Source organism: Monodelphis domestica, chromosome 2, assembly GCF_027887165.1.
Source record: "Monodelphis domestica isolate mMonDom1 chromosome 2, mMonDom1.pri, whole genome shotgun sequence".
NCBI classification, from domain to species: Eukaryota; Metazoa; Chordata; class Mammalia; order Didelphimorphia; family Didelphidae; genus Monodelphis; species Monodelphis domestica.
This window is the reverse complement of record NC_077228.1, coordinates 483,000,629-483,026,676: the sequence shown is the minus strand read 5'-3', so window position 1 is coordinate 483,026,676 and position 26,048 is coordinate 483,000,629. Positions and strand designations below refer to the sequence as shown.

General features: G+C 35.7%; 1 protein-coding gene across 4 annotated transcripts in view; it reads left to right on the top strand.

Annotated features, from left to right (window-relative positions):
* Window positions 1–26,048, top strand: part of ST7L (suppression of tumorigenicity 7 like) — a 75,730-nt gene that overhangs the window by 33,506 nt on the left and 16,176 nt on the right. For 3 of the 4 annotated variants that reach the window (XM_016429088.2, XM_056819213.1, XM_056819212.1), the window contains 6 exons: window positions 192–306; window positions 1,464–1,536; window positions 2,213–2,315; window positions 11,934–12,084; window positions 14,226–14,318; window positions 21,612–21,751. In XM_016429088.2, the coding sequence (XP_016284574.1) occupies window positions 192–306; window positions 1,464–1,536; window positions 2,213–2,315; window positions 11,934–12,084; window positions 14,226–14,318; window positions 21,612–21,751 (675 nt within the window). The remainder of the gene's footprint in view (window positions 1–191; window positions 307–1,463; window positions 1,537–2,212; window positions 2,316–11,933; window positions 12,085–14,225; window positions 14,319–21,611; window positions 21,752–26,048) is intronic. The other variant, XM_007485149.3, reaches the window with a different exon arrangement.

The window sequence follows — 26,048 nt, the reverse complement described above, 5'->3', positions numbered from 1 at the left end:
TTTAATAAACGTCTGTTAAGTGTATTCTAGTTCTAGGCACTGGAGACAGATAAAAATGAAATTCTCTGTCTTCAAGAGGCTTACATTCAGCCAGGGAGAAACAATGTGTTGTTATTTTGATAAGCTACAAAAGAACTTCTGTTTTCATAAGTGCTGATTTCCGTGTTTTAACCATTTTTTTTAATATGCAGCTAATGAGAGAGTTCCCTCCTCTTAGTATGTTGAACATACATGAAAATCTCCTAGAATCCCTTCTAGAATTACAGGCTTATGCAGACGTTCAGGCAGTTCTAGCAAAATATGATGGTAAGTGGTATTTAACTAACACTTTTAGTCTGTCTAACACTTTTACCTAGCAATTAATTCAATTACCTAGAAATCTTCTCTTATTTCTCTCTTAATTTATCCATCTGACTGTCCAATTTCAGTATGCATGTAACTCAAGAGAGTCAAGAGAGATTCTTACCCTTCCCGATTCTTTCTTCTAATGTAGTTCATTAATGGTAGCATAAGTACAGACTGGCATGGGTCACCAGAAAGTGTCTTCTTATGGGGGACTTTAATGAATCACAAATCTGAGACGGGTGCTTTTTATCCTGCTAAGGTATCCTGGTCTTGCTACTCCAAAATAGTCACACCAGTTCACTTCACAGAGGAGTTGGAGGGATTAGTACAGAGATACAATCTGTAACTGTTCTTCCCTCCTGGGGATTTGAATCCCCTACCACAAGGGGAAAGTAGCCTAAAGTCACCATGATATCCTTGGGATAAGCATATCAGAATATCCTATCACTTAACCACCCCTGTCCTATTAAGAATTCTTCACCATTCACTTAGAAATATTTGCGACCTGCTCCTTTTTGCCTATTGACTTGGAAAGTTTGAACATCTTCTTTTTGGAGAGAGAAGTTTATTTCTTTTAAACATCTGGAACACTTATGAAGTGCTTTAGAATGATGCACGCACATGAAGAAATTTGTGAGAAATCCTTTCCATATGTTCTTTACCAGATGCTTGGCCTGCTTGGGGTGCATATACTGGACAAGCTTGGGGACTGGATTTAAGAAATCAAAGTGGGCTGATGCTAGAGAAAGCCCAGGACTTGAGATTTAACTGGTTTTAAAATTTTTGATATTTGCTTCTGTGTTCTGAATTCATTATTTAACATTCTAATACTGTTGTGCTATAGACTTTCACTGTTGTAGTCTTCGAAAAAAATAGGAAATCCAGTGCTTTAGTACTGTATTTATTAGTTTCACTCAAGAGCTTTAAGAGTCAAAGAGATAATCTTGATTACTCCAGTTCTGGGCTGGAACTTTGACTTGTTGAAAGTCAACTTTGATACAAAAGAGAAAGAGTTATGGAATTAACCTAAATTCATTTGTTTGTAGTCGTAGTTTTCAAATGATATTTCTTAGGAAATTTAAACTTGATTTCACTGATTTTGGCTCTTTTTATTATAGATATTAGTCTTCCAAAGTCAGCAGCAATTTGTTACACAGCAGCACTGTTGAAGACTAGGACTGTGTCAGATAGGTAAGTAGTTGTAGAATTTAGAACATCTGGAAAAGATACTAACTGTGGACCTGAATATAAGATCATTAATTTTCTTTCTTTACTGGTTTTGAATAATGTTGCTTTCAAAGTTGTTTTTCTGTTAATCATTACTAAAGCAGTAAAACTCTTTGGCCAAGTCTATGAGAATTGATAATGTTCTTCTTTAATTACTTGTCATTTTATATATTGGAATGAAATATCACATGCTATTCCCTAGATTTATGGATAATTATGGATAATTTTGAATTCTCTTCATTGTTGATAATTCTGAATATGTTGACTTGCTAAATGAAGGGAGGCTTTTTCTTTTGCCTCTGTTTCTCTGAAGTGATAATTTGATAAAAGTCTCCTTTTGTAAGGTAGGACTAGGAATGTTCCTTTAGTTTTTCCAATTTTATTATCCTTTCCAAGGGATATAATTTAGCTTCTACGTGCTTCTGTATCAACTATACTTCATATATGTTTGAAGATTTCTGTTCCCTCTGCTTCCTGGTTGTATATGTTAAAACAGGCAACTTTATTTTCAGTATTAGAAATCAATTGCCTTTTTCTATCACCAGAAACCTCTCAATTTTGAGATATTGAATTATGGTCTAAACTCATAATTCTTCTTTAATAGTTTTTTTTTCAATTTGAAGTGTTTCCCCCCTCTTAGATTCTCTCCAGAAACAGCCTCTAGAAGAGGGCTGAGCACTGCAGAAATTAATGCCGTGGAAGCAATTCATAGAGCGGTGGAATTTAACCCTCATGTTCCAAAAGTAAGTGTGTTGTTTTTCTTATAATACTTCAGTTGCTTTTTTTTTTATGACTATCAATCTTACCTAAGGTTATAAAATCATTGGATCAAAAGCTAGATCTTCTGACTGTAGACCAATAATTTTAACTATTCTAGCTTGCTTTTCCTCATTTGACTGAAGGGATTATATTAAGAACATTTATAAAAACCAAGAGGAACAATAATTTTAGGGCTGGTGGTTGTTGGCAGAATAGTCTGAAGCCTATCTCTTCAGTTATTGTTGCTTTCACTATAGCTTTAGGGGAAAAATAGACAAATGGCATGTTTTAATGGAGGGTCATTCATATTTTGAATCATTAAATCAAATTTCCTGTGTTTTACTGTAAGGACGTTTTCTAGACAAATGCCTGAATTTTGGACTGAGCTGGACAAAGACTGGAGACAAATAGATTAAAATAATCAATGATAGGAAACAGATGTGGAAGTTCCCAGAAGAACTGCTGAGTTGATGTTTGTGCAGTCCCTGATGAAACTGTGTACCATTTCATTTTTCCTTGTTGTATACCCTATTGGCATGGTTTGTCAAGTAATAGTTATGTATTTTCACTAAACACTGAATATTAGCTGTTTTTTTGTTAAGAGATATTAAAAATATTTTAAAATTTTAAAAAAGTATATATTCTGTATATTATATTGAGAAGAAGTTTTGGTTACGATTGACTATCATACAAGATAAGATTATGTAACTTGGAAATTGTAAATACTAAAGGGTTTAATTTTCAAGAAATAATTTCCAAAATAGAACCTGCAGATATGAGGCCTTTTCTGAGAGCTCATTGATGCTTTTGTTCCTAGCCAGATGGGCAAAACCCACAACATGGAATACTAACAGTGCATTTGACTTAGAGGTCAGCAGAGTTGGGCTTAAATTCTGATTCTGAGATGAATTGTGTGACTTTGCACAAACCAGTTAACCTCTGAGCTTTTGTTCCCTTATCTATAAAATGGAACTAGATAGTATTACATTCCTCTTTGGACTGTTATTGAGAAAATATTTTATAAACCTTAAAGTGCTATGTATAAATGCAATCTTATTAACAAATGGTAAGCTTGTATGAAGAAGAAATAGCAGTACTAGCCAGTATTGCCATGAAAACTATTGCAAATCTTAGAATTAATTACTTTATATTTTTGTAACTTGATTGACTTATCCCTTTATTAAGTAAAACTAATAATCTTAATTTTAAAATAAAAAAGTAATGCTTTTTCTTATTGCTAATCTGGATTGATAAAACTTGCCCATTTTATATGGGAAGACAAGTAGAATAGTTATTGGAAAATACTATAATTAAGGAAAGTCCACTAAACTATTCAGAGGGTCTCCTTAATACCACTTAACTGAACAAAAATATAAATTATCATTCTGTAGTTTATAAATTAAATTATTAGACATTTTTGTAAGTTCTAGTTTGAATTTGCACTAGAAAAATTGTGCTTCATTAGATAGTTTCTTTTTTTTTCTGTAAAGATATTTTATTTTACCAATTATACGTAATAATAGTTTTCCACTTAAGTTTTCTGATCCAAATTGTCTACCTCCCTCCTTTCCCTCCCCCTTCCTGGAAATGGTAAGCAGTTTGACCTGGGTTATACATGTATTATTATGCAAACATATTTTCATATTGTTCATTTTTTATAAGGGAATAATTATATAAAACCAAAACCCCAAAACAAAAACCTAAGTAAACTAACGTGAAAAATTATGTGCTTTGATCTGCATTCAGACTCCAAAAGTTCTTTCTCTGGAGGTGAACAGCATTTTTTTTTTAACCCTTACCTTCCATCTTGGAATCAATACTGTGTATTGGCTCCAAGGCAGAAGAGCAGTAAGGGCTAGGCAATGGGGGTCAAGTGACTTGCCCAGGGTCACACAGCTGGGAAGTGTCTGAGGTCAGATTTGAACCTAGGACCTACCGTCTCTAGGCCTGATTCTCAATCCACTGAGCCACCCACCTGCCCCCTGAACAGCATTCTTTGTCATAAGTCTGAAGAGATATTTTCCTTTAGATTTTCAACAATAGGCCCTGTTTTAATTTTTTTACTTGAAAATTATTTTTTATTAGTAATTTACTAAAAACAAACAGCCTGCACTTTTTAGTCAGTCCAGCAAATGTCCTGATAGGAAGATGGGATTTAGTTGAATAATGAGTTGATGACCCAACTTTTATTATTATACTCAAATTGTCCTGCAGAATGACATTATTTTAAAAGGGTAGAATCCTTAAACTGAACTCTATCAAACAGAACAATCATTAAGGTACTTCTGAGGAACTCTGAGTCCCAACAATCTGGACAGTGTCCCACTTAAATAACATTAACGTTATATGAACTGACATAGCTCTGGAATTTGCGGCTGTCTGTTTTTGCTACAGTCATACATTGATGAAGTATGTTCAAGCTTCTCGCTCTTTTTCCCCCCCTGTCATGGTCTATATTCCTAACTCTCAGCTGGGGCCAAGCAAACATAAAGGGCTTTGGGGGGTTTCCTTCTCAAACCTCTATTGAGGGTCATGATAACTTCTTTAACCTAATGAACAATGACATTTTCAACATTTTAAAAAATCCTTTCATTTCTTCTTACAAATTTCTTATGCAAATTTGGCATAAATTATCATATGAAAAATAACAGTAAAATGACAAAGGATAAAGTTGATTTAGCAGAGAATGTTTGTTGGCAACTTTCCATATAGTTCCAGCAGAAATGACTGTGGGTCTAGAGCTGTGCAATTTGTTAAAGCTGGAAACTATTAGAAGTGCAATGGAGAAAGATCACATAAATCTTTCCAGGCTATGCATTTACTTTTAGGTATTTCATTAATATTGATTGCTTGTACAGACCTTTGATTCTTCTGAGTAAATTTCAGTACCCAACAGTTATGATAACCCTGTGCATTTGGTTTGGCATTTGCAAGTTCTGTTTATACCAGCCAGGATCTTTGTTTTTTGTTTGGTTATGCAACTTTCATATGTATTATCATTATAGCTGCTATATATTTTACGTCCAGGACAATTGAGGGTACTTTTTATACTTTGGTTCTACAGAGGTCCTAACTCATTCCCCTGTTTTCAGACCTGCTTTAGTTAGGTAATTCTATACAAACAGATGTCTGTCTGATTCTGAAATATCTTTAGAGAAGATTTCATAGCATAACTTATGACCTTATTCATTTGTTTCATATTCCTTGTCACATAGCTATAAGTTTCTTCTTTCCAAGTTTTGAATACAAGATATCTTTAATACCATTAGTGTTTTTAGATGTCTTTTGTTCATGAATCTGATTAGAAAGGAATTATCATCCTCAGTGTTATAAGACCTCCAATGGGCTTCTTTCTAAAGTATCTTGTTATCTTCCTAGGCCTCAATTTTCTCATTTATAAAAAGTAGGGATTAGACTAGACCCAAAGGCTGAACTTGGTTTTTAAAAATATTTTGCTAACTGTATTTCATTATAATTATTTCCCTTTGTAGTTCTCTTTGAACTTGGTTTTAAAAAATATTTTTCTAACTGTATTTCATTTTAATTATTTCAGTTTGTAATTTGTAATCCTAGGTAGTCTATGCATTTTAAATTTATTATATTTAAAAAAAACTCTTACCTTCTGTCTTAGGATTAGTACTATACATTTGTTCTAAGGCAGAAGAATAAGGGCTAGGCAATGGGGGTAAATGACTTGCCCGGGGTCACACAGTTAGGATGTGTCTGAGGCCACAGTTAAACCCAGGGCCTCCCATCTCAAGGCCTGGCTCTTGATCCACTGAGTCACCCAGCTGTTCCCTATTCTACACATTTTTGAAAACATTCTTCTGAGAAGTGGTCCATAGTCTTCACCAAATTGTGAAAGGGGTTCATGACCAAAAAAAGATTAAGAAGCTCTGGACTAAATGATTTCCAGGGTCCCTTTTAGTTTTTCCATAAAATCTGGCCCTTGTTTGGGAAGAGAAAGATCCTCTGGTTAAAATTTTAGTATTTAATTGAAAGATTTCATTTTTCTAATGTTCCTAGGATTGATTGTTTCTGAAGATCAGTGCCTCTTCACTGGCAAGCTCATCTTGTTACTATCTCTTTTCTCTTTTTTTATCTGGAGAGTCCTAGTTCCCTACAAGTGTCATTTTTGTGCTTTTAGTCAGGAATATATGAGATTGGGTGCTCCTCTGTTGAGACCAATGGAAATCTAAGGTGAAGAGCCCAAGAAAAGGGAATTAGCTGTTTTTACATCTTGTCTAACAGAGGAAAGCTTGTTTGTGTCATGCAGAATGCAAGTGATCAATACTTGACAAGCTTTTAATGCCTATTATGTAATAGCCAGGCACAGTGCTAAACACCAGAGATATAAAGCAAAAGCAAAAAACTGCCCCATCTTCTAGGAGGTTATATTCAAATGTGGAAAACAACATGTACATAAATTGGTATATAAAAGTTACATATCGTAGTAAAGCAGATCATTCAAAAGAGAGAGTACATGTTTTGAGTATGTGTTCAGGAGTACATTTTTCTGTTAACTTATTTTTTTTTTAGAATTTCTTGTTTAATCATAAAGCTGCTTTAGTCCAATGTTGGCAAAAAAGCTGATTTTGCCTGGGGCATTTATAGTTGCAAGGGGATTAAAAAAAAAAAGGGCAGATTTGTAGAATATAAAGTCTGTTCTGGTTAGCCTGGAGCACTTTGAAACCTTCCGGACATTGTATATACCCATAACTGAAGAATATTTTGTTAGCAAAGAGAGCACTCTCAAGGTACTGCTTCAATAGGCCAGAGGCCCTGTCCTGCTGTGGCCCATGCCCAAAGTTGCTGCGAGGAATAAAGTGATATCAGGAGTGGAACAGAAAGGAATGACAACAGAAGTGAGATGGTTATTGATGTTGACCTATCCATAGTGCCAGTGGGACCTGCTTCTAGCCCCTTGAGTATCACCTGTTACCCAAATAGGGAAGGCAGTTTAAATGTCAGGTACGCAGATTTAGTGGATAGTGTCCCTTTTTGTCATTCTTTCAGTATTGGATCATATCCCTTGTGTCTTGAGGCTATCAAGAGTATGTATAGCAGCTGCCCCCTATACAGAGCCACGTGGCTCTCTGCATTCAGCTCGCCTGTCCAGTCTCATAGAATGTGCACCAAGAATGATAATTGCAGAGAGAAATTGGCATTTGTGTGCATGACTGATCAAGAGCAAAGCAACTTAATTTCAACTGCTCTCAGACAGATCTGCCTTTACAAGGAAGAAGATTATAGAGTATTACCAGTACTTCAGGTCGGAATTGTATTGCATTTGGCCAAAGACCATTGCAAGACTTAGAGAACTGGGGTTAGATAGAAGGTGATCTTTAAAATAAATTATAGAGATCAAAGCATAATAAACTTTGAGCTAGTTTGAGGTATAATTTTAGAGCTTTTATTATAAAAGCAATCACCAGACCACTATATCACCATGTTATTTTAACCCTAATGTTCAAGGTAGCTATTACTCTAATTTTCAGTTTTATTAGTGCAACTAGATCCCAATGGTTATTTACTCTTTGACATATATGTAACTTAGCTTTTCAAGTATTGTCTAAAGTAGACAGGAGTCACTGTTGCTCCTAGACATTTCTAGTATGCATGGAATAAATTCCAAGTTAACAATGAAGGACCCCTTAGCTCAGAAGGTTTACAAATAATATAGGATAGGTAATCTTAATGGAATTTACTTGGAACATTGCAGCAGGACTGATTTGGGAACAGATTACTATGACAGACTATCCAATTTTGGAGAATCTTTTTTTTTTTTGGAGAATCTTGATTGGCCTGTAACTTTAAAAGATCTGATTTTGTTTAGCTATTCTTTGTTACCTTATTTAAAGATATTCTTACTTTAGCCTTTTCTGGATGGCAAGTAATTCCAGTTTAATATAAAATATAATGGCATTTTTAATTTAGGCTTATTTCTTAGTTTTTAAAATTGAACTTTTAATCCTTTTCATACATATTAAAATAAATTGAATAAAAATTTAAAGCATGCAATCATAGATTAAGAATTGTAAGGTATTAGAAGCAAACTCTAATTCCTTAATTTTATAGCTGAAGAAATAAAGACCCAAGGAGCTGAAAGTCACACAAATTAGTGGTAGGGTCAAGATTTTGATTTCAGGTCCTCTTACTTTAAATTCATCATGCTTTCTAATATACGTGATGGAGTGGCTTTTATTTTACATACATATTTGGAAGGACTTGCCAGAGCTTATGCTTTGCTGGATCCTTTCTTGCATGTAGTTTAGGGATCTTGGATTTCATTAGCGTGGATATTTAGCAATAATATCACAGTGTCCTCTCTGCTTTAGTGACTGGTCCTCTTGAGTTTCTGTAGCAGAAAAGTTACTAAACTCCAAGTGATACACCTCTGCATAGAATTATGTTTGTTCTCCAACAGCAGAAACATAATCCATCACCAGGTCTATACTTGAAGCCTTTCTAGCTTGGTAGGACTTGCCAGAGCTTATGTTTTGCAGGGGTAACCTTCATTAAGAATTTGGCTATGTATGTTAGATAGTCAGCCAATAATTAGAGTAAGTCCTAGAGCAGGATACAAAAAATATGGTCACTTTACCCAAGGAAATCTGTAATTTCAAATCTTAGCTTATCACAGTAGCTTCCTACACTTGTTCATCTGGTTTATCTTTCCCCTTTCCAATTAATTCTACATTGTTCTCATGCCAGACTTATCATCCTAAAACATAAATCTTTCTTCTATTTGGAAATCTTCAGTGGTTCTCCATTTCTTCTAGGATGAAATACAAAATCTTTAGCCTGACACTTTTCCCTGATTGATTTCCTTTTCCACCTCTTAAAGAACTCTCTGTTCTGGTCATAGTGGTTTCTTAGCTGTTTCTGAACAAGCCTCCTGCCTCCATGCAGTTGTATAGGTTGTCTCCCATGTCTAGAATTCACTCCTTCCCCTTCCCTTCTTAGCATCCTTAGCTTATTTCAAGGCTCCTTCATAATTATTAGTGTTGCCTACCTCTTCAAATTATATTTTATTATTCTTTTGAGTGATTTGTGTACATTTCATATCCCCTTAGTAACATGTAGGCTTTTTGAAGGCTGGAGCAGTTTTATTTTGGGGTTTGTATTCCCAGGGCCTTGCATAGTGCTTAATAAATGTTTGTTAGGCTGATTTGATGAAACACACAAGTCAAAGTTGGGTAGGAGATGGAATAAAATGACTTACCCTCTTTTATTTCAGACTTTTTCATTAAGTGAAGAATTTTTCTCAAATTTTAAATCAATTTTTCTTTAAGACCCAGAATAATATGAATTGTTGATATGGAATAATTGTATAGAATATTTTAACTTGAGTCATTAGACAAAATTTAGTAATATGAAAATAAATTATTGCAAGGAAATAACATGGATTTATTTTCTCATAAATATGTCATATGCTTACATATGTGTGTATAGACACACATATGAAAGGTTGTAGATAGAGAGCTGGAGGAAGAAAGATCCAAATTCAAGTCCTATACTTACTTGAACACCAATTAGCCACATAATGCTCTAAACCTGTAAGTTGGAGAAAAGCTGCCAAAGGGAATTTCCTTCTTGCAGTTCTGTACAAAAATTTTAAAATGAACATATGTTTGAGTACCTTTATCACTTGAAATATTAAATATAGCAAATTACTGAGCTGAGAAAATATTATGAATCTTCAAATGATTTGCTTTTTCAAGATAAGAATTATTCTAAAACCTTGGTGTAAGTTGAGTGTCTAGTAATATTTTCTGTAGTTATGTACATTTGGAACTCAAGGTTTTAGTTAATAGTAAACTAAAATCTTTACAAGTGTAAATTTAAAATGATTGCATTATTTTTATAGCCTCATATGAATTGCTATTTGTAAAAACTAAGATGAGCTTTAATGGAAAATTCCCATGTGTTAAGTAGTTCTCCAAATTAAGAAATTAAGGCCTTCTAATTTTTAGGTAGAGACTTTCTTGTGATTGCAGCTTTTTTTTTTGTTTCCTATTGAAGCACTTAGTGCACTTGTGGCATATTCAGCACAGAGAGCATAAGGAGTCATGTCAGAGGTCAGATATTTGAGCCAGTTTTCCCACAGCCGCCTGGTGTGAGTGATCTTTTACTATGTTTAAAAAAAATGGAAGAGGATTAAAGGGGATTAGAAAGAATATTACCCTCCCAAGTATAGGCCCAAGGCACTAAGGGAGAGAACCCAGCCAGGCAGCAAATGGGCTTTGCTTGACCAGGGCACAACCTCTGCTGCATTCCTTTAAGAAACTGAATGGGAAATGTTAAGTCCCCAAACTGGATTAGTAAATAATCTCATAGTTTGTGACATCTGCTGAAATAAATTGATGAGCAGGCTGCATTCTTACACTTTGAGGAGAGAGTCAGAGACATCAAGAGGAAAAATGATTAAAGGTAGGGATTAAGCTTAGTCATTATCCAAGAGGAGTATTTCATAAACAAACTGGAAAAATTCATTTTATATGTATTTAGATGATTGCAGTGAGCTGTACATTAGGTGCATGTTTTAGAAGCCCTTTAGAATACAAGGCTCTTTTTAAGTTTTTTGAAACTGTTGCAACTAAAATGCATTATAAGACTATAGAATCTCAATTTTACAAATTTCTCTCTTAGATTTCTGTTCTTTTTGAAAACCATGTGAACCCCAATGTTGATTCAAAGTAAAAGAATATGTTTCTTATGCAACACATCTGCAAGTAGGAACTTTTTCTCTTGCATTTTATAAAAAAAGTTAGTGTGGTTTGGCTATCATGACTCATATTTTGGTATCAGATTACTTATAACCAACAAGAGTATTCCGAGTCCATTTCTGTGAGAGAAGAGCATTTTCTGAGCATTGAGTGGAGAAAAGCCATATTGGCCAGCTAAATAGTATTGAATAGTTTTTCTTAACTCATTATCATGGATAATAAACATAGCTTATTTCAAATGGACATTTCAGTTTCCATCTTCATTTCAGTTTGATTGATGAATGCATTGGCCATTATTGCTCTGTAGTTGATAATCAATTTAATGTTAAAGCAGGGTTTTTATGTTAGAGAAAGAGATGGATTTCAGAGTGATGCCTGGCAACGCTATTAATCCTGAAAAGACAGGAATAAGAGGAAAAAAGAAGTTCTTTTTGTGTAGTACTCCCCAATATGGTATTTTGTAAATTTCTAACATCATATGTAACTTTACTGTGTGGGTAAGTCCTTCATTTTTGCTTTTCTTGGGAGTTTTCATGGAGAAATTATTTGTCTACTGACTTTCTCAGCTTCTGTTTCCATTTTATTAATCTTGGGGAAGCTTTATTCCTTTGATCATTACTGTGGCCAATAAGGACATTATAAACTTTGAGAATCTTGTATGTGTGTGTGTTTTAATCAGCATGTAACACAACCACATCCCCCAGCTAGATCTTCAGCCTCCCATGAGTCTATCACTCCAAATACCCTGAGGTTTTGTAATAGCAGACAAGCTTCCTAATTTGGTGTCTGTGTTTTTGTGAAGTTTGGGTTTAATCCAAATAACTTTATTCTCTTTTCTTCTCTTATGTGTCTTTGTGGTTGTTATTCTTCCAGTACTTACTTGAAATGAAAAGTTTAATATTACCTCCAGAACATATTCTGAAACGGGGGGACAGTGAGGCAGTTGCCTATGCTTTCTTTCATCTTCAGCACTGGAAACGGATAGAAGGTGCCCTTAATCTGTTGCAGTGTACGTGGGAAGGCAGTAAGTATTTTTTTCCAATCTTACTAGCTAATCTCTCTGACTTTATTCACAGCATTCACAAGCAGTTGGCTTTAATGAGATTGTGTTAGCCTCCTTAAGTCTTTGTTGTTCAGATTAGTTTCAAAGTGAACTCAATACTATTATGTTTGGTTTATTGCTGGAAATGCTTAATTCACTTATCTTGATGCCACATTTGGGGTGGGACAGAAGCAACAGTCTTAAGGTATCCAGTGAAGTGAATGTAGCTAGCTGTAGTGATGTAATTTGCAAATATGTTATTGAAAGTATAGAGTTATAAGGAATTCTACTGAAGATCTCCATGCCACATCCTGGTCCAACATAGTATTATGGTTTGGAGGTGACTGGACTCTCAAAGGCAATGTCCACAGAACTCAAACTCTGGCAGGGCCAGTTGTTAGTTATATCTGTCATCTGAGGACCAGTCTGGCTCAGTTTGCTGAGGCTTTCCCTTAGAGGATTAAACACAAGATGATTTTATTTTTGTTTCTTTGCCATAGCAGTACATGGCATTATCTATTAAGGTATGGCAGGGTAGCAATCTTCATTGGTGAAAAAATTGTCCACATTGATGAAATGATGAATTTTTGAAATATTAATGTAACAGAGAAATGAGAGACAAGCATAGGAGACTTTAGACTAGCAAACTTTTTGCAGTTTGTTTAATTGTTTTAAGGTTTTCTTTGCACGAAGTTATGTAATTGGACTTTTTTTTCTTTTTGACTTTTTTTGGTAATAGACAAGAAAGTAGAGATAAATAATTAAATACCTATTTTTTAGCAGTAGTACTCTTATAATCACTCTCATGCTGCAAAATGAATTCAAATGGCCCCTTCTAGAAACTGTGGCTCTATTTTTAAACAAACATTCCTTCAGAAAATTAAAGCAGGATAAGTAATAAAATGCAACTTAGTTCTATTTTTTCTATTATACCTTCACTATAACATAGAATTCTCTTTTTTTCCCCACAAATGACCATCTTCTTGTAGGACTCCTTAGCTTTGTCACTTGATTTATAACTTTGGATATATCATTTACTCTCTTGTGATTGGTCACACACAAAATGATGTATGTGAATGATATTAAAAGCATTATCAAAATCTAATTAAATAGATATCAAAAAAGATATGAAAGCATTTTCAATGGCCAGCACCCCATAAGAGAAGAAGCTGATACTTCCCCAGTAAAGATTGGGTTAGTGATCCTTTGATTAAGGATTTAGCTGAATTGATGCCCTTGTAACAAGCCCATAACAGTTTTTCAGTTTCCATTTTATGCCCAGCTCCTTAGGGAGCTATTAAAGGCTGCTCCAAGGTGAATCCAAGACCATTAGAAACTCCCTTGAGGTGCTCCCTCAGCAATAACCTTAGGAAATCTCATGTAGGAATCCTTTTGGAATAAAAGAGCTGCCTACAAAAATGGGGAAAATATTCCCAGTCTGCTTTATAGAGTAGTCATATAGAATGTAATAAATAAATGATAGAGTTGATCTTTTCAAAATATGTCCTTCTCTGTGACTTCCTAGCTGCCATTTCCCCAGGGTCTTCATGGTCCCCAATCTCTTCACAAACAAATAACTGCCTCAATGAATATTCATTCACTTTGATAATTTTCCCAAAGGAGCTGCTCCAAATCTTTTCCATTCTCCTCTAACTACTAACCTTAGTCATATCGCTCTCAACAAAAAACTCCAGCTCTTACTTTCTTTTTCTTTCTTTCTTTTTTTTTAAACCCTTACCTTCCATCTTGGAGTCAATACCATGTATTGGCTCCAAGGCAGAAGAGTGGTAAGGGTAGGCAATGGGGGTCAAGTGACTTGCCCAGGGTCACACAGCTGGGAAGTGTCTGAGGTCAGATTTGAACCTAGAGGCCATAACATCTGCTTTGCTACTATATCCTGAGGACCTTAGGACCTTTCTATCTGACTTGTAGCTGAAATCTTCTAAATGAAATCTTCCACTATTGGATTGGTAGCTCCTTGAAAGCAGAGACCATTTTATGTTTCTGTTTGTATCCCCAACATAATACAATGCTTTGTATATAGTAGGCATGTGGATTTTCACTAAAGTATAGAATAAGTTATGCAGTATTGAATGCAACCATTTTGCTTTTGTTTCCCTTAGCCTTTAGAATGATTCCATACCCATTAGAGAAAGGACATCTATTTTATCCTTATCCCAGCTGCACGGAGACAGCTGACAGAGAACTATTACCCAGTAAGTGAATTTTTCTTATTTTTTTTAAACTCAAGCAATTACATTACCCTTCCTATAATCTTGGCCTTCCATTTTAAAAAGAATTTTCAGTTGAATACACTGTGTAATCCTACATTGCTGTCTTTTATTAATCCTCAATGTGCTTAAAAAAAATAAATTATTGTAGGTATCTTTTGTTTTTTCATCATCTATATTTCCCAGTGTATCCATCCCATTCCCCATGCTCCTCATAACAAAGAAGAAAAAAAAGTTTAGCAACACTAACCAGCAATGGTTGTTTCACTGAATAGCATGTAAAAGAATGATTTATCACATCTTTGAATGACAGGATTGTATGCCATCCTAGGCAATAGTATACCTATTCAAGTATAGGTAAACTTTAATTTACCTTCTTTGGGAGAAAACGTTTTGAAAAGTTCAGCAGTAGACTGATTATTTTTTCCATCTAAAGCAGCATGGTTTCAAGTGTAACTTTCATCATTTGTTGATTAAGTCAGGGGGAAAAAAAATCTCACAGAAACTTAGTCTGAAAAAATCAGTAACCTGTCATTAGTCCCATACATAGCTATATTTCCTAATTGACCTTTTATGAACTATGAAATGGTTGAAATTTAGTCTTCCGTATTCTTTATCCTTCCTTTTTATGCCCCATCTCCCAGTTTCCTCATGGTTCTCAGTCACTCTACAAATCACTCTTACCTGCCTTATGGATAGAAACTACAAAACTTATTCATACTTATGATTCTTCTATAGGAGTTATTCAGATGTTGTCTACCATCCTCAGGCTCTTAACTCTACCTTTATCATTCTCAGCAGAAAACTTCAACTTACTTTCCTAAACAAAAATTCGAGGTAGGACATCCATAAGCTCTTAGATTTTCTTTCTTTTAATCTCAAAATTTTATTGTCACCCAGTCTCTGTTCCTCTTCCATAAAGTCCCAGTCCTACCTCTTCTCTTCATTGTTTCCATTCCTTCTTTCTTTGGAACTTTATTCCATCAGTTATCCTTCTCTCTTGAATCTTTAACATCTCATATTGGCTTCTTTCCAGAACCTGTCCTTAAAAACAAAACCAAACCAAACAAAAAAGCTCCTCAAAGCTCAAAACTACTATCACATCCTTTTTGAATTTCTCAAAGAGTAGTTGGTATTTTCTATCTCTCCTATCTCACTAGTCCCTTAACTTCTAGCAACCAGGTTCACACCAGATATACTAGTACTCCCTTTCAGGGTTGCTCATCCACCTTCAGTGTCCACTGTCTCCCAGCTCTGTCACCTGTAGCTCCAAGAAGTTTAACGTGCAGTACCACACACTGGTAAATCTGTTTCAGCAGACAGGCTAAACCAGTCCTCAGATTTGTTGGTGAGTTAAGGGCCATGTCTCCCCTGAGCACGTGAAGACTTCCTCCAGCAGAATGGGTGGATGAGAACAATTCATTTCAGTGGCCATGAAGGCAGATGAAGCAGGTGCTGTGGAGTACTTAGAGCTAGCTTAGACATCAAAGAAGCTAAGGTCATCCACTGTGTCCTGGGCCATTACCAGTCATCTTGACTTTTATCTTGCCATTGGACTTTAATGACTTTGGAAGAAGGAGTGAGATGATGACTTTGGGTAACTCTGCCTCACTTCTATTCAATTCAAGGGACTAGTGAGATAGGAGAGATAGAAAATATCAATTCAATTCAATTTAAGACAAAGACATAACCCCGCGATATTATTGGTCTTTTTTTAAAAACCCTTACCTTCTGCCTTAGAATTGACACTAAGTGTCAGTTCCAAGGAAGAAGAGCACTAAGGGGTAGACAGTTGGAGTTAAGTGACTTGTCCAGGGTCACATAGCTTGGATGTATCTGAGGCCAGATTTGATCCTAGGACCTTCTGTCTCCAGGCTTGTCTCTCAACCTACAGAGTCACCTAGCTGCTCCCTAAAACCAGTCTTTTCAAGATCATCTCATGATAGATGTTGAGCTGGAAGGGAACTCAGAGAGCATTGAATCCAGTTCCCTTAGTTTAAAGATGAGAAAATTGAGGCTTAGAAAGATTAAGTAATGTATCCAAGGTAAGAAGCTAGCAGGTATTCAGGGTAAGAGTCCAATCCAGGCCTTATCAATTCTAGACCAACACTGTTCACTAGACCATACTAATTAACTCTCGTCAATGACCCCCAAATTGCCATATCCAGTGTCCATTTTTTAGGTTTTCTCCTTTCCTTGTTTAAATTCTATTGTGTATTTGTACCTTCCTCAAACTATTTTTCCTTTCCTCAAAAGGCAGAGCTTTTAATAATGGATAAAAAAATTGCATAGAGGCAGAATTCAAGGAAAGGTTATTAATAGAGCTCTTCAAAAATGGAATGGGCTACCTTAGGAGGCAAAGAGTTCTTTCTCACTAGAGGTTTTCATGCCTGTGACAGGATAACCATTTTTTGGTGTTCTAGAAGAGATTATTAGTCACATAAACACTGGACTAGATAACTCCTGAGGTCCCTTCTGATCCTTTGATTCCTTTTCTGGCTTATGTGTTACTGAATTCACTGTTTCCTCTTTTTCTGACCCTGTTTCCTTTACTTTTTTCTTTTTCTTTCTTTTAATTATCTTTCTGACACTGTTTCTTTTACTATTCACCCTGATCTTCCTGCCTGCTTAGTATAGATTTTGCCAGAGAGTTTATCCTTAGCTATCCTTCTCTGGACATCTTGTCCATAGTAAGCTTTAGCTATCACCAGTAAGCAGTTGACTATTGTTATATATATTGGGAAAGGAAATGGGATTGGAAAAATGGGTGATAATGGGGAAGTTTGTATGGGGGTATGGAGGAGAGAGGGGAGAGAGGGAATATTGCTTGGTGATTAGGGGAGGGAGATGCCCCCTGCTGAGAGGAAACAGCAGGGGTCCAATGAGGTTTGTTTGTCTTTGAATGACTGAAACTGAAGTTTAGCTCCCTTTATGACCAGAAAAGATAGTCCACTTATCTGACTGCGAATTCAAATAATATAAAGTTTAATAATCCAGTTGGAATTAGAGTTTTTCTCAGTGTCAGACCTGAGGCCAGGTCTGAGCATGCCACTCCAGACTGGGCTGAACAAGCTCCACTCTCCTCCAACCCCAGGATGCAAGTTGACCTCTCCAAGCAGGAAGGAAGTGCTAGTCACAAGGCCCAACTGCCACTCCCAGTTGGCCCTCCCCCACACAAACTGTTAGTCTAGTTTCCTTTCCACACTATTATGCAGCTAATTCCCAAATTTGTTACCAGCCTATCTCCTTAATTCTGTTCTAGCAACTTCATGTGTATTGTGGGCATTCCTACTTAGTTATCCCATTGGAAGCTCAAATTGAACACAATTACCTGTCTTCTCATCTTATACCTCCCCAAACCAGCTTTTTCTAACTTTTCTTTTCCAGACTCAAAACCTCTGAGACATTTTTGACTTTTTTTTCTTCCATCAGAAGTCAATTGTTAAGTCCTGTTGATTTTTCTTTTGTAGTCTTGTTTAAAACAATTCTCAAAAGAATTTCAGAGAATTCACAACTACATGAAAGAATGCTCCAGATCACTAATAAGAAAATTGCAATTCAAAAAATCCTCAAGTTTCATCTCATATATTGCAGTAGAAGGGTTATGGAAAGATAGGCACACCAATACATTGTTGGTAGAGTTGTGAAATGATATAACCATTTTCTAAAGCAATTTTGAAATTATGCAAATAAAGTGGCAGAAATGTCTATACCCTTTCAACCAGAGACTCCATGGGCTTATACCCCAAGAAAGCCACTGATGAGAAAACATATACTCCAAAATAGCTATAAAAACACTTTCTGTAATAACTAAGAGTTGTAAACAAAAGTAGAGGCACATCAATTGAAAAATAGTTAAACAAAATTGTGGTGCAAAAATGTAATGGAGTATTACTGTGTTGTAAGAAATGATGTGATGAATTCAGAAAAGCATGGAAAGATCTACGTGAACTGATGCAGAGTGAAGTCAAGGAAACAGCAATATAAATGGAAAAAACAGCTCTACAACAAATAATCAAAAGTAAATGTAACCCAATTACAAAGACCAAACAGGACTTGAATAAAGAGATCTAAGAAGACATCCCCAGCTACCCCTTGGTGATGTGGGAAGTGCACAGGTGTTACATAATGCACATATTTTTAGACTTTTTGAGTGTGCAGATCAGTTGTGCTGACATTTTTTTTCCTTTCCAAAAAAATACTGTCATATGGAATGGCTCTTTGGTACAGGAAAGAGGAAGAATAGTCAGTGATACTATGGTGATGCAAGAAACAGAGATGTTAATAAAAATTTATTTTAAAAAAAGTAATTTTGTTTACATTCCAACCTTTATGACCTCCCTTTTTATGCCCTCTTTTCCTTTCACCTGCACTCCTAAAATAGTTTCCTACCACACAGCTGGTAGCAGAGTAGATAGAGTGCTGAATTGGAATCATGAAGACCTGAGTTCCTATCTGTCCTTAGACACTTAACTGACCAAGCCACTTAACCTCTGAGTGCCTCATGCTTCTCAACTGTAAAAAGAAGTTAATTAGAGTACCTATCTCAGGGTTCAAATGTGGGGTTCAAATGAGATACTTCTAAAGTGTTAAGCACAGTGCCTAGCACATAGTAGTTGCTATATAGATGCTTATTTCCTTCCTTCTTCCCTTCCCTCTCTGCTACAAGTATCTTCTCCAGTCTATCCTGCTTGTAATTGCCAGATGAAGCTTCCTAAAGTTCACTAATTATTACATGATTTCCCAACTTCACATCTTTCAGTGGCTTCCCACTAAAAAGTCTTAATTCCCTAACCTAGCATTCCAGGTTATCTCTCTCTAACTTACCCTTCCCCTCTTAACTCCCACCATTCTACTATTGACAACTTAGTCAGTCTAGACCAGTGATGGTGAACCTTTTAGAGACCAAGTGCCAGACAGGGGAGGGAGGAAATGATCCCATTGAACTGCTAGGCAAAGGGGCAGGTGATGAGAGAAATGTCCTCTGGAGCATGCAGAGAAGGGGAGGGGAGAAGCTTGAACGGAAGCCCTCTGGCTTTTTAGAGTAACAAACTCTAGGGGGCGATGGCACGTGTGCCCTCTCTGGCATGTGTGCTATAGTTTCACTGCTACAGGTCTAGACTATTCTTCTACCATCTTTGCCTTTTGACTTAACCTCTTTCTTTTGCCTTGGATGTCTTCCTTTATTTCTGCCTATTTAAAATTTTGAAAGAATTACCTCAAATGCCAGTTTCTCTAGGGGTCTTCCCCCAGCACCTCAACCATTTGCAATCCCTGCTTCCTCTGAGTCCTTATATCACTTTGTACCTCTTTCATAAGATTTACTGGGTGCTGCTATTTGTCATAGTTATCTGTGTACATATCGTATCTTCCCTATTAGAAAAGACATATCTTTTATTCACCCTTAGTGCTCAATAATTTTTTGTTGAACTTGTGAGTGAAATGATGGATGAGATTTAACTTGTTATCATTCCCATAAGAATTTGCTTTTTAACGAAGTTCCAAGCCAAGAGAATGAATTTTTAGTTGTAGAATTTCAGTAAGAGACATAGACAGTATTGGAGGAAGGAATGGGACAGTTTGTTTCCTTGCCTCTGAAATTTCACTACATAAATGATTGTTTTCTCTTCCTAAACATAAAGCCAGGCCTGTATAATAATATAACTAAAACCAGAATTCTCTGCTCAATGAGGCCACAATTTTGGCAGCTTGCCTGTTGGCAAGGCTGAGTTAATGCTAACTCCACAGATATGGATGCTGCCTGCTGATTTACAAATTGGGGGTGGGGTTGCATGCTCTGATGTTTTTTTTTTAAGGTCTATATTGTGTCTCAGTATTGTGTCAGATGACTTGTAGAACAGACAGGTCCTTTTTTTTTTTTAATAACACGAAGTCCTAATGCCTACAAGTGTTTAATACTTTTTGTTTTTAATCCTTCTTCACCCTTGATTTGACTTAATGCATACTGGGATTTACTTGTGAGCTTCAGAATGAAGGTCAGACTGGAACTATTTCCTTTGTTCACTCACATATTTAGTAGAATCTTCTATAAGGCCCCCTGATAAATTTTTCCATGCAAACTAGTGATGAAATCTGAAATTTGGCTCCAAGGGAGTGCTTCTCCCTTAGTCATCTATTATTTTGAGGTATTAACTGAACATTGACTGACAAATGATTTTCTTTAGAAAGCCATCCAAAAAGAAATAATTAGGACCTTCACACAGCATGAACATTTCACATTTTAGAAAATCATGCAGACACAGCTATGCAATAGCTATGACAAGTTTTGGCATCTGTCCCCCTGCTACTAACTTTGTCTAGGAGACCTCATGGGGCTGGAGTGAGAACCCTCAGTATACATCAAACTATACATTCCTTCCCTTCTGAAAGACCAATGTGCTGTCTTTCCCTACATGAATTAGACTAGGAAAATGTTGTGATCAGAAGAGGTATTCTTTAGGAAGCTTTAGCTGATACTTGCATGCAGGATAGATTTGAGGGGAGAAGATATTTGATGTAGAGTTAGGGAAGCTATTTGAGGAGTTCAGGTGAGAGGTAAAGAGGGACCGAATGAGGCTGGTGGCATTGGAAATAGAAAATAAAAGATGACTGTACATGGTTAGGAGAACAAGGGTGAAACCAGATATTCCATCTGCCTAGTGGAGGCAGGTCACAGATGGGTTGCTATGCTGGAGGCATGGGTGCTATAACCTGGCTTGTAGTATAAAATGATTCTTACTTCTAATGTATTGCTCGAATTTTCTTGATATGAACATAGCCTAGATCCCTGTGGATTTACTCTGTCTATAATAGAATTCTGGCTTTTGTAATGTACGTGTTGAATTTAGCAAAGGAGACACAAAAATATTATAATTACTGAAAACAGTAAATTAGAGTACTAGATCCTATAAATGTGTTTAAAGAGATTAAAATTTATCACTGACTTTAAGACTGCATTGAACTAGACATCTTGCACATAATGCAAGGGATTGCCTCAGAAATCTCTGGGTTAATGGCCAATTCTGGGTCTTCAGCTTCGTAGCTCATGAAATCCTAGCACGAGCACTTGCTTCAATACTGGCACTCCCACATTCTTGCATCATTTTAAATAAGCATCCATCAGTAATGTGTGGCCTGGGACTTATTGATTCTTTTTTTGCTTCCTCTTAATTTTTCCACTTTTAAAAATAAAATTTACTTAAAATTACTATTATTTTAGATGAGGTTAGTCTGTCTTTGGGAAAATGTGTAATTTTTCTGACTTTTTCTTTCTTGCAGCATTTCATCATGTTTCTGTTTACCCAAAGAAGGAGCTTCCTTTTTTCATTCACTTTACAGCAGGGCTGTGTTCCTCTACAGCAATGCTTGCCCTTCTCACTCATCAGTTTCCTGAAATCATGGGTGTTTTTGCTAAAGCTGTAAGTATGGTCTCAAGGACTTGCTTAGAATATTTGTGAGACACTCAGGAAACTTTCTGATTTGTCTATGCAAACCAGTTATGATGTAGAAAATGTTAATTTAGAGTAATATGAGTTATGTCTTATACAGTTGTTGCCATGGAGCCATCAAATTTGGGTCTTGGGTTTCTTGACCTATGATTCTGTAACTTTAACAAAAAACTTGAAAGCGTGCAGTGCTGAACATTATAAAGTTGGTCTCTGTAGATCACTCTTCATAGTAATACAGCACTCATTACTAACTTAACAATCCAGCTTTTCTTGGCCTGCTTACCATTATTGTATATTTTGTTTGGCATTTTAAAAAAATTCCATATTTTATGAACAAGGCTTCTGGTTTTCCATTTAATCTAAATCATTAGCCCTAAGATCCACTGAATTTAGGTTAAATTTAGTAGTACAACCAAGGTGATGCAAGAAAGATGATTAGATCAGTTGCCTGGATATAAAATGGGATTTGACCTGAGAGTTACCCCTGGCCACTGCATCTGATTTGCTGTCCTGATTTGAGGGACTCAAGTACACATTAACCCTTAGTTCTAGATTGTGAGCTGAGGTTCAAGGAACTCATAGCTCAGGGTCAGGAGCACCAAGGTTAGAGATGTACAGTTCTTAGATTTGCCAAGTATAAAAATAATATGTTACATCTTTGAATTACCTTATTATACATTAGCATGTGTTGGTGCAAAGATCTCCAAGTCTTCCAATGCTATTTTCTTATGCATCTTTCCATCTTCACAGTGGAGATACAAAAAGATGATAAGAAGTGGAACACACCAAGAAAATGGTGATCTTTCACACTCCAGTAAAGACATTACCTTCTAATATTTAGGTTCTAGTTAAGTTACTGAGCTTTAGTTTAGTAATTCTACCAGCAGTGATACTAGAAGCTAGAAGGTTTTGGGGCATAGTGGAGCAGATCAAGAAACTCTCATTCTGCTTGAAATTTCTATCTCTTCTTCCTCCAGCTTTTTTTCTCCTATTTTCCTTCTATGTTTTAAAACTTATTTTAGTGACATTCTGTCACTTCTGTGCCTTAAAAGTTCAGCTGGCTTTCCTCTAGCATTGGTGGTAAGATGCTGATCTCTCTTTTTTTTTCCTGAAGAATCAGTTTCACAATGTGTTAAGTTGCTACTGGTGGCTGGCCTAGGAATCTGAGTTTGCACTTGATCCTTGGTCAAGCCTCAAGAAGAATGACTCTCCACTGTTGTTGAGGGAGAAGAGGTATTTGGGTTAGAAACAATTTATTCTGTTTCTTTTTAGCGTAACAAGGGAGCTTATTGATCACACTATAGCTCTGTTTCCTGCAATGGTGCTGAGTAGAAGAGAGAGTATTCTATAGTACTCTGAAAAAGCCTTACTGTATTGTCCATCATGGAGAGAAATGGACTCCAAAGATTATCCCATTGTTTTTGTAGTTTGAAAAAAGCTTGTAACTGTGCATGTGGGATCATGGAGGAACAGTGGGAGAAACTGTGGTATATGACGGGATAGTAAGGTCAGGAAGGACAGGAGAGAAATCTGGAATAGACTTATAGAAATCCCTTTTTAAGAAGGGGGCCAAGACCTGGGGTGGAATATACTCTTTCTGCCATCTGTCAGTGTAGTGAGATAGTGTAGTCAGATAGCATGTTAGTGCCTGCCATGACCTGAGAGATCACTTATGGCTGGAAGATCCCATAAGAACCACATGGAATAAATATACTTCTGATAGGGTGTGATCCATATTCATTATTCCTTTATGAATAAATAGTAAAAAAATTTGGAAATGAAACCTCCTTTCATACATAAAAATATGATCAAAACAAGTAACATATATGGCAGAAACTTTTTTGCACTATCAAAGCCTCTAGTTTTGTAGAATAGGCTTTTCACCATTACCTTTTGATTTAAAATATTTATATATTTGTAACTTTATTGGATTTACATAAAAATTTTTGTATGCAATTTTAAAAATGGTATCCTGCCAAAGTGAACTCTATAGGTCATATTTTATCTCAAAGAATTTTACATGTGATCTTTAAAATTCCTAAAGTCAAGACAAAACACAGATTAACTGCAGACTAGTGCTGAGATATTGTCATTTAGAGGGAATTAACTGTTATAGGTAGGGTGGCCACTAAAGTATAGACAGTTGTCAATTTTTAAATAATCAATTTACGAATTTATTAAGAATTGGCCATTTTCTTTATCTGGCACCACTCTACTCTTTCTGCTCATCTGTCCAATGATTTTGGTGTGGCCAGTTTACCTTTGGTGGGGGAGTTTAAGTGAGTAGTATTAATACTAACCTAATCTTTCTTATATAAATGTAAAACTTAGTCTCTCATGCGTAGGTAGAAAGGGAAAATCTAGTTTTGCATTTTCTCTTAGAAACTGCTATTAATGGTGGCTTGGTATTATTGAAACACTGTAGGTATTTAACTTATTAAATAGATTTTTGTGGGGTGGTCTGGAAAATTAACCACTATTTATATCACTTTACTATAAGAAAATCCCTTAAATTCCATACAACTGAATTATAAATGGACTTCTGGAACACAACCCATTTCTATTTTAGGAACTGCCTATTGTCAAGTATTCATTCAGTCATTAAGATATTTGTTAGAAGGGTCAACAGAACAGAAATTGGGGAGAATTCTCTAAAGCATGCTCATTTAGTCAAGGAAAACCTTTCAAAAATTTTTCTTAGTTTCTTTCATTGTTAACATTATTTCTCATTCCCCCCCCCTTTCACTTTAAGCTGTATAAAGTTGTGACAAAAAATTATTTTTTCTAAACTATGTTTAAGACATTTTTATATCTTTCATATTTATAAGTCATAAAATCTTAAAGTTGGAATTGATTTTGGAAGTCATTTAGTCTAACTTCTCTTCAAATCATAAAGTTTCCATATAACATGGATGATCTAGATGATTAGTTACTACTTAAAGACCACCAATGACATGGAATTCAGAACCACGAAAATGAACTACAAGGGTTGGTGTTAACACACTCATTAAAATGATTTTGTACTTTATAGAATGTGACTTCACTTTTACCCAACTATGATTTTTTTTCTTGGATAATATGAAAACTTCATCTAGCATCAGATAAAGAGAGATAAAGAAGATGAGAAGTAGAATGTGCTGATGCCACACCCAATATTCTTCTTTGCCAAAATTCCTGAAAAAGGAAGAACTGTCTTAAACCAGGAGTTTACTTTCTTTCATGCTATGTTAAATATTAAAATTCAGAGTAAGGGTAGTGAACAGACTAGTTGAACTGTAATATGATTCTTGTTATCTGAGAAGAACTTTCTTCAGGAATGATTCTGCATACTCCTTAAAAAGCCAGCTCCAGTTTCCGTGTTTTCATTTTTCTTTCTTGCAAAACAGACTTCCTTTTTAGTCAGTAGCATTTGAGTGGATCTTCTCCTTGACATCAGTGCTTCAAAGAGAAGCTACTTAAAGTGTCACATGCTGCTTCTACCAGCCAGCTAATAATATAATCTTAGATCTAAACCTCTTATATGTGACTTTGGATCTCTGAATCCAGAATTATTTATAAACATAGAGCTATAATTTGGGTTTAACAAAATAAGGAAGCTTACAAAATTGTGGAAGAAGATGCTGAAATGTGTACCATGAAGTGGAGAATGAGAAGATCCCTGCCCCTCTAAATAAAATCCTGACAATTATTTTCACCAAAGCAGCACTTTGTTAAATTTTTGTTCCTGTTACTATGTATTATAGTTATGCTGATCTGGGAGTGGGCCCCGTTTCCACATAGTTCTTCTAATCTTTATGTGGGAAAATGTAGTTGGACATGCCAGTGATGAATTTCTGAGCAACTTATAATTGGCTAGCTCCGGTGTAGCCAGGGCCTAACAATCTGCTTGATTAATTTTTAAGGACTGCATTAGCCAAGTTGTATGATTTCCAAAGAGATAGGTCAAATGTTACACTAACAAAGGACCTCTATGTTTAATATCTCTCTTGGGCTCCTTCAACTGCTTCCCAAAAATAATTAACTTTTTTCTTCCAAAATTATATTTGGTTTTGAATAATGAAGATATGAATGCCAAGTATTGCCTGCCTTGAGTGGTTACTAAACATTTAGGAAGGTCCTTTTGACCATATAATTTTCTCCGGAGTAAAATTAATTTTTGATCCTGGTGTTATCGACAAGATACCAGTGGAAGAAGAAATAGTAAATATAGTTATTAAGTATGCTTAATAAACCATTGTTATAATCAGCATTTAGCCTTGCTTAATTG